The sequence below is a fragment of the Lates calcarifer genome, linkage group LG1 (genome assembly GCF_001640805.2).
Source record: "Lates calcarifer isolate ASB-BC8 linkage group LG1, TLL_Latcal_v3, whole genome shotgun sequence".
Lineage (NCBI taxonomy): Eukaryota > Metazoa > Chordata > Actinopteri > Centropomidae > Lates > Lates calcarifer.
This window is the reverse complement of record NC_066833.1, coordinates 10,384,759-10,398,923: the sequence shown is the minus strand read 5'-3', so window position 1 is coordinate 10,398,923 and position 14,165 is coordinate 10,384,759. Positions and strand designations below refer to the sequence as shown.

Sequence of the window (14,165 nt, the reverse complement as noted above, 5' to 3'; positions counted from 1 at the left end):
CACGTTCTTCCACATCAAACTCAGAGAGCCATTTCTTTATGCACCTCGCTTTGTGAACAGGGATAGAGTCATGTTAAAACAGGAATCTGTACCACTAAAATTAATATTTCCTTTACCTGGAACAAAACCAAACCATTAAAAAACAGCCACGGAGCAAAAGTCCACGATGGACGACACTGGGCTCAGTTTTTACAGGACAGACTCCCCGAAGCATCATCCAGCAGAACATGCAGAGCGAAAGCACTTACAGTCACAAACACCACCAATGCTGAACCCTCTTATTTATGTTTCACTTTTTCATGCCATGCAGCCAAATACAACAAACTTCTTTCTGTCAGGAAGTTACCAACAACCAATCAAGAGTCTTAAGTCGAAGACTTTCTCTTCTTTCTCAGTCTGTAAAAGTGAGAATCCCATATAACCTTCTAAGTTGCATAATCTTCAAAGGAGGTGCTGAGTGAAAGTTGTCCCTAATAATATTCAGAGTCTTTTGGTGAAACTGAAGTGAAGGCAGTAATTTTATTTTCTCTAAAGCTTCCCATGAAACACACCGACTATGAAAAGCTGGAGACACTCCTGCTTTACACCAGGAGAGGGTTGTGGGTTGGAAACCTACTCTGGTTGCTCTTCCCATGTCCCAAGTTATAAACTGTCCATAGTGTGTCTGTAAATAAGGTAATATGAAGCAGTAGCAGTGGTGGTTCTGTTTTGTCACTCCCTTCTCTGACCATAAATCTCACCTAAATCCTCATCCCTTTGTCAGCGTTTTCCAAACCATATTACAGTATTTATTTGACGTTCCTGTGTCTGTAGCTTTGTCTTATACTCTAACAAACCACCACAGGGCTTAGGGGAATTACAGTATTTGCTCTGTAAACAACAGTGGGAGCCCTGCATACACTGTTGTTCTCCTGGCAGTAAAGCAGAGGTCGTTTTACAATCAGTGGCCTGGAAAATAGGAAAATCTGTGTAAACAGAAAAACAGCACCTCAACAAAACAAGCATCTGTATGAGACTAGTGTTCCCTTGTTCTGTGGTCGCTGACACTGTGGCTTATAATCAGCTTTGCACTGTAGTGAGTGAATGGAAAACATGTTCTGTTTCTTCTAGTTAACAGCATGGTGCAGCAGCATTTGACATTTCAGTGGGTGAAATTTTTACAGCTGACTTACTTTCACTCTTCCAATTCTAACACCTCACCTGAACATTTAGGAACTAACAGCAGCCATGCAAAGTCAGGAGGTTCCCTGCTTCTATGCCCCACAATACATCAGGGATGTATGCATAAAATGCACACACGCTCAGTGTTTGAGATACGACTGCATGATCGTGTTTGCATGATCCTCTGGAACATGTGCGACGTGGAAAGCTACATGTTTGTGTTATGATGGAAGGTTTCCTTTGAAGTTTGTAACTAAAAAATCATTTCTAACGTGCAACTGAATGGTTCTTATGGAGAGAACGTCAAGCCAAACTCATTTACACTTCACTGTGACATACACAGATGACACAGTCCCACCAGTATTTGTTTCACTTCCATCTAAGATTGGTGAGCATAATGTGAAAATTTTCCACCACGTAAAAAAGAGAAAATAGAAAATAATTAACAGCAAGGGCATTTAATTAAAAAGACAATGAAATAGAATTTGTTGACAGTATAATTTAATAACTGAATACCTGAAATAAAACTTAACAGTAGAAAAAGCTACAATTTGTATTAATTAAAAATAGGAAATTTGAACTGAAAATGTAATAAAACTGCAAATTTAAAATGTCAGAGGAAAAGAGAAAAAGAAAAGTGACATTAACCTGTAAAATACTTCTTCAGTGTTGCATTTGCCATTTAGTTAAGTTGTCTGTAAGTGTGGTAACTGCTTTTTTCACTGTCCATCTTTAAGTTCCCAGTAGTTCTGCCTCTGTTTACATCTGTTTTCCAGTTCACCCTCTGAGACCTTTTCCTTGGATTCCCTTGACAAACCAAAAAGTCTGTGTTTGTGTTTGAATAACTTCTAACTAAAATGTTTTCCCTATCCTCATTTTTTCCCCTTCACACTGAGTTTAATTGTTTATTTGGTTCCAATTTACTACTCAGTCTGTTTCATCTCTCTCTGCACCTCCAGGTGTCCCCTGAATAAAACCACCCACCTTCTGTTTTGCTCTGCTCCTTTTTTTCCTGCTTCTCTGACTTCGTCTCTGTTTGTGTCAACTGCAGATGTTGGGAGTTAAGTGCTGGAAACATTAAGTGGATCTACCAGGTTCCCATCCTGACAGCCATTGGGGTAAGAGTGTGAGTGTGAAAGACAGCTTGTTATTTTCTGGCTCTACGTGGGAATGCAGCTTGCTAAGATATGAGAGTAAATATACAAAGTAATGCTCCTGTCAGCTAATTTCAAGCTTCCTCTCTCAGCTGTGTGTTTTTGTTACTGTGTGGTACTTTAACTTTCTGAATACTTCTGCCTTTGCATGTTTATATTCCCCAGAGTAAGGTATTGGAAAAAAGTTCAGTAATGGCACCAATATAGACATTCTTAACCCAACCCTTGAGCATGGTGGATTTACTTTACCACCGCCCACGCAGCAGAAGCAGCTCTTCAGCAGCTCTTCAGCAGCAGCTCCTCCAGTGTCTTTGTTCAGCCACAGTGCACTTTGAAGCATAAGTGAAGTTTCAGTTTGCAGCTACACATGGGACTGAAGTTATGTTGGAGAGAGGCAAACTGTTTGATGATCAGTGTAGCTCAGAGATTCTAGAAAGATCTGACGAAATAGATAGAAACAGCACAGTTAAGTGTTCATCCCACATACTCTATGTTCTCCTGTGTGACATGGCCTGTTGTGCACTTCATCTCCTTTTTAGGGTTAAGAGTTTCTAAGACATTCACATTTGGGATTAAATTCCTAATAGACCTGAGTCAGTGGTTCTGTTTGTTCCTTAAAATCGCCATCATCATTCTGTGAATCGTATAACTGATGCATCCTCGCAACATTTCCTCCACTGAGACAACAAACATAGGCCTTCAACTAGTGGTGAGGTGAAGAGATGTGTAGGCGTGTTGTATATCTGTGTGTTTATGAACAAATTCATTGTGTAATAAGCACCATACCAATGCACGGCCAACTACAGAAAACGCCATTTGAGTTGAATTCACCCTAAGAAAAGAGAGTAACCTTGCAGCTGGTTGAGCCTTTTCTGCAAAGGAAGGAATAGTGTTGAGATACATCATCAATAAGAGAGGAGTTTTCCCTGTCTGTTATTATTCTGCATAATCTATTAACTTATGCAGAAATGGTTATTAAGATGCAAATGTTGTTTTCTTTCCAGTAAATATTCATATACGTACACCACAGGAATTTCACAGTGTGTGCGCATCAGCAAGTAAGCTGTATAGAAACATCCAGTGGATGACTTAATATTAATGTGTATTTACATGTTAGAAAAAGTGTTAAGTTATTAGTATGTAAAACCTGCTCATTCTCTCATCTGTCGTCAAATGAGCTTTGTGGGATGCAGAAACAGAATTTGCTGCCCATGCAAATCCTGAAAACCAGTAAGGACTAACAAAAAGGCAGTCTGTCTGTCAGCATCGGAGCATGACAGAAAAAACACAAATTAAGGAAAGGGAAGATAAAGAAAGACTTTTTGTTCAGTGCAGTGTCGTGCTGTGAGAACCACAGACGCTCTGACTTGATGATCAAACTACTCAGAAATTATACACTTGTTGAAAGACATGTTGTGACTTAAGTGGGCTGTGCCTGTCTGCTGCACGGGGTAAGTGCCCACTGAGCAGCATCGGGAAAAATGTCCTGCAAATTCTAATCAAAGACAGCACTGCTTTATCAGGACTAATGCACTGCTGCCTGGAACACATCATCTCATGAGGATACAGGAAGAGAGCAGACCTGCAGGAGTAAAGCCATTTACATGAAAATTCATTTCAACACTTCTCACACACTGAACACAATGAGTTACTTCTACTTTATTATAACATTTCAAAACAACTGAGAACCCAGAACTTAGACCTTCGTTCTGGTCTGTGCTGTGATTAGCTGCTCTGACAACAAACTGAAGTAAAAACCACAAACCTCTGCTCTGAAGTCAATTTTACATTTCTAAATCTCAGTAATTATTATCCCATGGAAACTACACTGTTGCCTATAAAGTTGGAATCATTTTTTCAGACACATTCTTCTTTTTATTCCTATTTATACGCATCAGTAACCAGGTGCAATGATTACATACTGAGACCCAGTTACCAATTTTGTTTTGAGAAGATATACACTTTATCTATCAAGAATAAATCACATTGTCAGAATCATTTCCTGAGAAAAGCTAAAAAAATATTTTATTCCAACTTCATGGGCAACAGAGTATTAAAGGACTCAGCGGGTGTGAGAAAAGACTGAATGATCTGGTTACACAGAAATATCTCTTGCCACTTTGGTACTACGTTTCCTGGCCAATATTCCACTTTCACAGTTCAGATTTCTATTAATGATTTAAATCATAGGCCAGCAAATAATTCCTGATGTGTTTAATGAACTACTCAACACAGTGAGTTTGAGACAGTGTGTCTGTCTCGTGTGTTTCTGGGGACTTAAGAGGCGGCTCATCATGTCTATCAACAGTGCTGAGGCCATCTGAAAAAAGCAGACTCCAGGAAATAAATTCAAGTCTATGTAGCAACAAAAGTGAGATTAACTTGTGTGTGTGTGTGTGGTGTGTGTGTGTGTCTCAAGCTCAAGATAAGAAGTTGAGATGTACTGAAAGCCAATTCATAATGGATTAATATCTCTTTAAATTCCTCGCCAAACACCTGTCACATCATGTTATATTAGTAGATATTAGAAGAGACGTCTCATAAGCTTGGTGGCTGAGGTGTCAAGTGTGTGATTTTATGTTATTTACAAAGACGCGATCATTCCACTGGTATTAATAGTCATCACAGTCCTTGAGGGCCAACATCTCTGCAGATGTAATTATGTAGAGCTGTATGTGTGTTTACAGCATAAATCCTACTATTTCCTCGCATCACACAAAGTGACATGTTTTCTGGGTTTTCATCTTCAGATAGCACACTGTCATTAATTTGTATTCCAATTACAAGTGATGCATTTCTTCCTTGATAGTGTCAAGCAAAGCAGTAATGAAGGAAAGATGAACAGATATTTACTGACTGACTGCAGAGGAGCTCTGACTTTAGGTAAAATGTTGAGAATCAAAGACGCTCTTTCATGTCTGGATTAAACCTACAGTACATGCATATAGATTACATCTGCATACAGAGTATTGTGTATTCTGGAGCTGTATCTGTCACTGTATTCTCTTTCAGGCTCATCCAAGTGGCACATAGGATTGAAAGGATATAGATTCATGGGTTCAGGTCTTTGGCTGCAGAATACATAAGCTTCAATTTGCATCTTTCAAATGACTTTTTCCCAGTCTCATTAAAGTCCCTGAGAAGAAATCCCAGAACTTGGCAAATTAATGTGCAGCTACTCGATGCTTATTTTCTTCCCTACTCCGTTTCATATACTTGAAAATGCTGCAACAAATGTGCAGAGACTGATCTCTTAAAGACAGAAAGTCGGATACAGTGCTGTTACAATTTAAAGCTAAAATGAATGTTTTAGTTAGCAGGCTGTGACATTCTGATGTACAGTTCCAGTTAAAATAACATTGATGTTCATTCCTACTTTTTTCCTTCTGTTTCAGCTCAACTTTGTCCTGTTTGTGAACATTGTGCGCGTGCTGGCCACTAAAATTCGAGAGACCAACGCGGGGAGATACGACACCAGGAAACAGTACAGGTTTGTACTGAACTGACTGTATGTGTAGCACCACTCATTCACTCAGTTGTCATCAATCTGTTTTCACTTTATGCTCAGGCTGTCAGCTGCCTCTGCGAATATGAAATCCTGAAGTTCACCTTGGTAGCATTTGTGAGCCGCAGTTAAAATCTGCAATGCTGAAGCCATCTGTCAGCGCTCTCTGCCCTCCCCACCCTGTAAACAGTTTAATTGCATAACAGGAGCATGTCACCCAGCGTTCACGGTGTGGCTTCTGGGACAACAACAGAGCCCTAAACAAAGGACTAAGTTAGATCTGCTCTGACAATATTTGTTTCATCTTCTCATGGGATTATTGTGAAATTGACACATGCACAGTATCACCAGATTTATCCTTTCAACTTAAAATAGTTTTTTTCATATTTATCTGTGACTGTAATTTTTTCATTGAGCTTTATTAACATATACTACATTTACTTCTTTCATGCTAATCCATCTGTCAAATTAGAGATTAATGCACAGTCCCATATGTGCATACAGTACATAAATGAGTAAACACACACATGCACAGATGCATGGATATAATGTACTTTAGCATTTTCACATCTGCAATTATCACTATTATTCTCCCCCGCTGATGCTGGCAGCAGTGTGTCAGATAAAAACACTGTAATTACAGTGTATTATCCAAGAAGCTGTTTTGAATGCTGTGAGCGAGGCTGGTTTGTGATTAGTGATCAGGTGCAGTAAAATGGAGGCCATGCTGGAAGATGAATGTACACCAAATCCAGCACATTTCCTACATTCAAAAAAATCTAAGTGAATATAGAAAACAGGTCAAATTATTACAATAAAACTTTTGTAAACATCCATCACAGGTTTCACAGCAACCTCCTGGTCCAGCTTTGATCTACTGTGTGCAGTGTAATAAAAGGTAGTTAGCGACATTACAGGTGTGCTGAGTTTCAGTTCAACATTCAAGTAAAGGTGTAGCTACTCTAACTAAATGTTAAGTTCTAAGGCTTTTAATAACAAGCCTCAAAGCCTCAAAGGCATTTACCATGGATGCTGTGGAAGCAAAACAGATGAGTAATGAGGAAAAAAACGAGTCAAAACAAGATTAAATTTGATTTTGAACTTCAGTCAAAAAATGTTAAATGCTAAATGATGTTAGAACTGTTTGGAAACTGCATCTTTGATTGCCTGATATTACCAGGCTGATGCTTGTTTCTGCTTTGAAACCAGAAATGCAAAGAGAGGGAGACGGAGCTTTTTCTTTTTCAGCCCTGTGGGTCAACACTACCATAAATAATGTAGGATTATGATTCGTTTTTCTCTTGCATAATTAAAATAATACGCAGGTATTTAGCATTGTGGCTCGGTCAAAATAATGTTTGGATGAGATTTAATGAAATTATCATATAATAGTAAACTGAAATTCATATGCATGTGACAATTTAGAGCTGTCACATGGTATTATTGTCTTAGCTGAAGGAAGGACAAGAGTCAGTTTCCCCTCCTGGCTGGACATAATGTAGGATTATTAAATGTTAAACATTTCTGTGATTCTGTTTGGTGACTGGAAGCAAATATGTCTACACAGGATTCCCTACATTCCCAGCAGAGATGTACTAGGCTACAAAATACTGCCTCTCCTCCCAGGAAGAGTTACATGAAAACACTGCCTTCGTCTGAACTGTAAGGGAGCGCAGATATTCCAATTCCTTCTGCAGACGAAAGGACAAAAAACTACAAACTTCCTTTTCCTAAAGGAACCGTCACCTCTGTCAGGTTATGCCTCAAGCTGCTGCTACTGTAGATACAGCCCAGATGGTCTCCATAAATTAAAAGGAGGAAATTAAGCTCTGTGAATTATTTCCTCAGGAGGGCTGTCTGAGTCTTCACTGCGCTTGCTTGATGGCTGAGCGGCACTGAGATTTGTGTTTGGACACGAGAGAGATGAATGCATATGAATGTAAATTAGCAGCTAGGATAAGCTCATCTGTTTCATATTGTATAAGAGTTACTGTCCACATGTGTTATATGCTGAACTGACAGTAGGTGCAGTCTACAATATTATTAAATAATTTTTCTTATTTCTATATTAATATATTATATATTAAGGCCACAAGTGTTTCACATGCAGAAGGCACACTCAGCTGTGCGTGGACATAATGCTGTCTTGGATTACATTAAAATTCCAAAACTGAACGTCAAACCATTTAAGATGCCTCAACTAAAAATATGTGTTTGCGCTGAGAAAGAGTCTCTGGAGAAAAAGTGACTTTACAGAAAAATTTCAATTTAAATGCTCAAATGAGCTGCCTCAGTTCTGACTGAAGCTAAATATAAAAAAGTTGTTACACATATGCTTTGGAGACCCAGAGTTTGCTGCAGGATTTACTGCATAATGCAGGTTTCCCTAACATCAATCCTGAACAGGAAATTGTTCCTGCACTTCAGTCCTGTAGTCTAGTAGCTACAGAGCTGAGGAGGCAATTCTTCTCAAATCAATAGCAAAACTCCCTCAAGGACGAGTTTGAAATCTTCTCCTGTGCTTCTGTATCCAAGCCAGGAGACTCGTTAACAATCTGTGGAAGGAATGTGAGCGTGGCACCACAGGAATCACCACTGAGCTCAGTATGTGGAGTATTAAAAGCAATGACCCTGCTAAACATAAAACCAATTAGCTGCTGATCTGTCTTCCTCTGATGTGTGCATTATGTTCCCATGTTTAGCATTTATTAGATCACACTATAATGTAACTGTAACCTTTAGTGTTTCTTAATGTACACACACAGCAGTCTCCAGTTATGGGGTCCCACAGGAAACATTATGCTTACTTTTGCTACTTTCTTACATTCAGTGATTACTGTTCTATATAATATTGGTATATTGATAAGCAGTGGAACTCTACTCTGTATATATATTTATGTGTGTGTGTGTGTGTCTCCACAGGAAACTGGCAAAGTCCACTCTTGTGTTAGTGCTGGTGTTTGGCATCCACTACATCGTCTTTGTGGGGATGCCTCACACAGTTGACGGACAAAGCTGGGAGGTTCGCATGTACTGTGAGCTGTTCTTCAACTCATTTCAGGTACTCTCTGTGCTCTTTTCAGTGCAGTAATATAAGATGAACTCTTTTCATCATTTCTTGGTAACACCACAGTCGCTATTACATGATGTAAAAATCTGTCCTGAAGCTGAACTCACTGTTTGTCCCTGTGCACGAGGCAGTTAGTCGCACAAGCACGGACCAGCTTAAGACTGAGATCTCAGTAAATGACTCTGGGTGACTGTCAGTGTCAGAATTAAGACTCTTTGTTATTCAGTGAAGCAGCTTGATAATGAGATTGTGTCATAATTTGGCCCATTAAAACGAATAGAGCAATTCAAATTGCACTACACGAGCTCTGAGATGAGCAGTAACACATACTTTATAAACGATTATTCACTTCAGATAAAATTCACTACTGATCCTACAGTACCAGGGCACTCTCTTGCACTCACTTTGTCAGCACCTCTTATGTATTTTTTTTTCTCAGCCTGGTCTCAAATTCCTGGCAACTGCACATCATCCATTCAGCCATTAGTTACAATAATATGTAATTTACCATGGCCCTGTTTCCCAGTAATGATCAGTTTGAGCGGTTTAGACAAACACATTAAATTGCTCTTAAGTGCTTTTTCCATTGCTCTATTTTAGCAAGTGCACTGACATGGCTGCTTAATGTTAAGTCATATCAGACTGTGTCAGACATTAAAACAAAAACAAGGAATACAGAGCATATATTAAACAAATGAAATAATAGACGCTTGATCAATTTACGCTGTATTTTGACTGATTTATCTGCTGCACTGAGTAGATGGGCTATGATGGTTTTCAGTTACTCAACATTTAGGTCAAGAACTGGAAACTTAATGCATTTTAACAAGCCTATAAACAAATACCATACCAGTCATTTTCATGCTAAGACATGAGTCACTGATGGCTCCTCATTTGGATAAATACATGAAAACATGACGAGCTCTAAAGAGTACAGAGTGATGTCTTCACAAACAGGAAGAATGACACATATTGGCTTAATATTTACTTTGTGAACATATAATCTGATTCCAACACACACATGAATGGGTTTTTTTGTGAGGGGGCTGTGGGTGTTCCTCTGCCAATTAAATCCAAAAAAAAAAATCACTCTGTGCTTGCATTTGTGATGGTGGCCAGAGACACAACAAAAGCACAATTTTATCCCAAAGTGAGAGGAGAGATTACACTGCGCCACCTGATGTGTCAGAAACCCCTCATCTATATCACTCCATTCAACAGATGCAGTTCAAAAAACACGGGATGTGCCTGAAGAGAACGGCCTTTGTCTGTTAAAAAAACAGATTACACACTCAGTTGATCTTATCTTCATATATATTAAGTCTTCTTTAAACATTGATATATCACATACAGACTTTACCTCACTGAACCATACTTATCTTGCTTGGTGACACAGCCCCCAGATTTCTGTGACTGCCTTTACCAACAACTAAAATCCTGGTAAACCCAGTAAATCTATTGGACGAGTAATTACAAGCTACGGAACGAGTGTGGAGCCTTATGTCAGATGGAAGTGGACGCTCAACGACGTCCCTTTCAGCAATGTGCTTTGGGAGTTTTGTGCTTGTGCTTAAAGTGCTAAAATGGTGAATGAAAGCACATGATACAACATCAAAAAAAAGCACATCTGTTCAGACTGAGACTTTTAAAAAAACATAGGTAATTTCTGGGACATGAAATATTTACAGGGAAAAGCACAGCTGACTTGTATAATAAGTTAAATCTGAGCTGCAAACAAATTTATAGTCTGTGTGGGACTAAAGCCAGGAGAGAATAAAGTCCTGGAGCTGAAATCATTTACTGGGCTCCTCTTAACCTCCTGTTCCTCCTAACCCTCTCTTTTCTGACCCAGGTCTGCTGTGTTTTTTTAGATTACTGGGCCTCATTAGAAGAAAGACTCAGACTGAGAGGATTTGTTTTGTGGCACATGTGAATGATTTAATTGAATTTGTGGCCCTGTATGAGTCATACACACAGTCTGACTTTAACCACAGGAGAAAACAGAAATCATAATGCTTGAATCTGAATGAATCTAGAGTCCAAGGTCGTTCTCTGTTGTACCCAACAATGTCCTCCTCTCATATTAGTCATGGACCACTTCCCTTCAGAGGGATGTTTTTTTTCAAATTTTACTTATTGTCAATCATTTCCTCTTTCCCTCTTCCTGCTTTAATGGCAGAATCATTTATCAGGCTGAAACTACTGATTTACAGTTTGTTCAATCAGACTTTCACACTGGAATGAACTGTAATAAAGAAGTTATTAGCGTTGCTGTTTTTCTCTGTGTGGTACATACATTCTTATTAAATGTCTGCGAGTATGAAATTCTCTGGCAGCTGAGCACATTGTGTTTATTTAGACTGTAGATTTAGTGCCAGGCAACCAGAGAGGTATGTTTCTCTCTTCCTGTTCTGTTTTATTTTTAATATGTTACAAATGGAAGCAAAGAGATGAAAGTCGGTGACAATCATCTTTATTTGCTAATAGACACTGTTTGTATTGTACTTAGATAAGAATGACATTAGATAAATGATCATGCTGTATGTACTACACATTTGTTCTCACTTGACTTCCACTGTGATCTGCGCTCACAATTTGTATGTCGACTTCTTTTCAGGGTTTCTTTGTGTCCATTATCTATTGCTACTGCAATGGAGAGGTGAGTGAACACTTCTGGTTTCAAACTGAAATAACCATCAGAAAATTACTCCAGTGAAACACATAATCAAGGGTCTGGCTGATGCAGGCAGAACGTGACATTGACGTTTTTGTCAATTAATGTACTTGTACATGAGTCATTCTCTTTCTCTGACTCCCTCTGCTGTGTTACACACTTTGTATTCAGTGCTCTCAACAGGCAATTGGCGCTGCCATTTCTCTTGCCTCTTGTGATCTGTATGGTATCCTGTGGAGCACTCCTTTCATCCTACGAGATCTATCCGAGTGACTGGAATTCAGACAACTCCAAATTGAACAGAGGATATTTTCTACTGAGTCACAGCTCCATAAAGCATCGTTTCATTTTGATGTTACAACTGTAATAAACAACTCGTGTAATGTGAAAGGGTCTCAGCAAAAACACCCTACACTGTGGCTGTATGCAGCTTTAAGCGTTTGTCATTCAGCCCACACGCTGGAGTTCAGAGTTTAATCTTTTTCATAAGCCTGCCCTCAGAAAACTGTACATCTACCATGGCGCCTTTCTTAGGAGTTGGTTGGGACCAAACCAGACCTAAACAACAGACGTCTGAAGTCGAGTTTGACCGTGCGAGATTTCGAGACACACTATAAGAACAAAACATCTACATTGGTTAAGATTTAAAAAATCTTTTAGTGTGTGTAACATTGGCCAAAAACATGACTCCAGTGTGTTGTACTGATAATTTTGTCCCTTCCAACCCCGCAGGTCCAGACAGAGATCAAGAAAACATGGACACGCTGGAATCCTGGCCTTTGAGTGGGAGGGCCCCGTAATCTGTGGCCGTTACCGTTACGGCTCAGTGGTCGTTGGCCTCAACAACAACAGCACCAGCAGTCAGTCCCACCTGGCTGGGGGTGTGCCCTCCACACGCTCCACCACGCTTGTCTCAAGCCGTGGTTATAGGAACACGGGTCCCCCTCTGGTCAGCATGCACGCCACTCTCCCAGGTTACGTAATCAGTAACTCAGACCCGTCCATACCTGAAGACCCTGAGGACAGTGGCCCCAAGCAGGTGGATGACATCTCCCTGAAGGAAAATGTGCGCGTTCTAAATACGAGTGTAGCAGCTGAGGATGAGGAGGAAGCGCTGTAGCAGACGTCATCTACTGCAGGTAGATGCAGGTGGAGCTGTGCCAACCCAGCCTCATGTCATTAAAAATGTAAAAATGTAATAGGAATTGTCCGTGTGTGAGTATGATTTACAGGAGACATGGATGCGAGGTGCAGCCTTGTGCCCTGAGGGTGTAATGCAACTGAAAAACTCAGCCAGCTGTCGGCTATAGCACTGAGCCACTCAGTGAAGACAACGGCTTATCAGCTTCAGAAGCTTGAGAAGCACCTGCAGATGTCTGTGAATTAAAAAAAAAGCTGAATTATTGACTAAACCAGTCACCCTTTGCTTTTCTCGGGGAGGGCAACACCACAGTGCCCTCTGCCACTCGGCAGCTTGAAAAATGTGCTGCTGCGGACGAGTGCAGCTGTGGTGGTTATTTCAACATTTCCGGTAAAGTGTACTTTTCCTGCTATTACCATAATTGTATTTAACATGAGTCACACACAGGACAATGATAAAAAAAAATACGATACAGAAACGTACACATGAAAAGCAGGCTGATAAGAACAGTGGCAGCACCACCATGATAACTGTAGAATAAAAATCATCTCCTGGATCATGGAGATTAATGCACAGTAGATTAATGTACGTCATTTTCTCCATACAAACCAAAGCTCCATTCAGAAATACAGAAGACGATGTAATTTTCATCCATTTACTGGAGATTCTGACTGTCCTTTTGGCTTTATCCCAGTTCCAGAGGAATGACAGTATCTGTCAAGTAAGACAATGATACATCCTGCTGATGAATCCCTTTATCTTTATTCAGTGTTGTGATGATCTGCTGTGATGTGCTTGGTTGTCAGTTGTCAGCCCACTTTGTGAAGAATCATGCTCCTAAAGGAACTCAGTTTTGTGACTTTAAAATGAAGTGGAAGGGGGCGGCACGGTGGAGCAGTGGTTAACACTGTCACCTCACAGCGAGAAGGTTCCAGGTTTGAACCTCGGTGCACCCAGGGCTTTTCTGTGTGGAGTTTGCTTTTCGAGGCATGGATTGATGTACACGTGCATTTTTATAATTTATAATTTATTACCTTGAACTGCTGATATTTCTTGCTTTGTTTATACTTGTAAGCAAAGCCACAAAAACTGTCACAGGCAGTAGCACCTACGGTTTTTATGAGACATCGAATTTGATGGTAAGACAGCATTAAAATCATGGTTTTTCTATTTTTGACAATCAACTGTTGTGCTCACTTTGAAGGGCTACATTTTGTGGCTGCTCAAGGGTTTTATGTATGCTTTGTTCCTGCATGTTTGTCAGTGGATAAGATGCTGTGCTTGTCACAAAAATAGAATCTTTATTGTTCATGTGCCTCTCACAAGCTTTAAAAACGGACTTGAAAAGGGTTCTTTTTAATCTGGTTGGTTGTTTTTCCCTGTGATATTTGTGTCTTCTCCCTTTTCTTTCTACTCTTCCTCCCTACCCTCCTCTCTGTTATCTCCTAATAAATGTTTAA

General features: G+C 39.8%; 1 protein-coding gene across 1 annotated transcript in view; it reads left to right on the top strand.

Annotated features, from left to right (window-relative positions):
• Window positions 1–14,165, top strand: part of pth2ra (parathyroid hormone 2 receptor a) — a 32,823-nt gene extending 18,658 nt beyond the window's left edge. Inside the window, 6 exon segments of the mRNA XM_018682288.1 lie at window positions 2,213–2,279; window positions 5,711–5,805; window positions 8,743–8,881; window positions 11,508–11,549; window positions 12,297–12,335; window positions 12,337–14,165. Coding sequence (XP_018537804.1) covers window positions 2,213–2,279; window positions 5,711–5,805; window positions 8,743–8,881; window positions 11,508–11,549; window positions 12,297–12,335; window positions 12,337–12,684 — 730 coding nt within the window. The 3' untranslated portion in view covers window positions 12,685–14,165.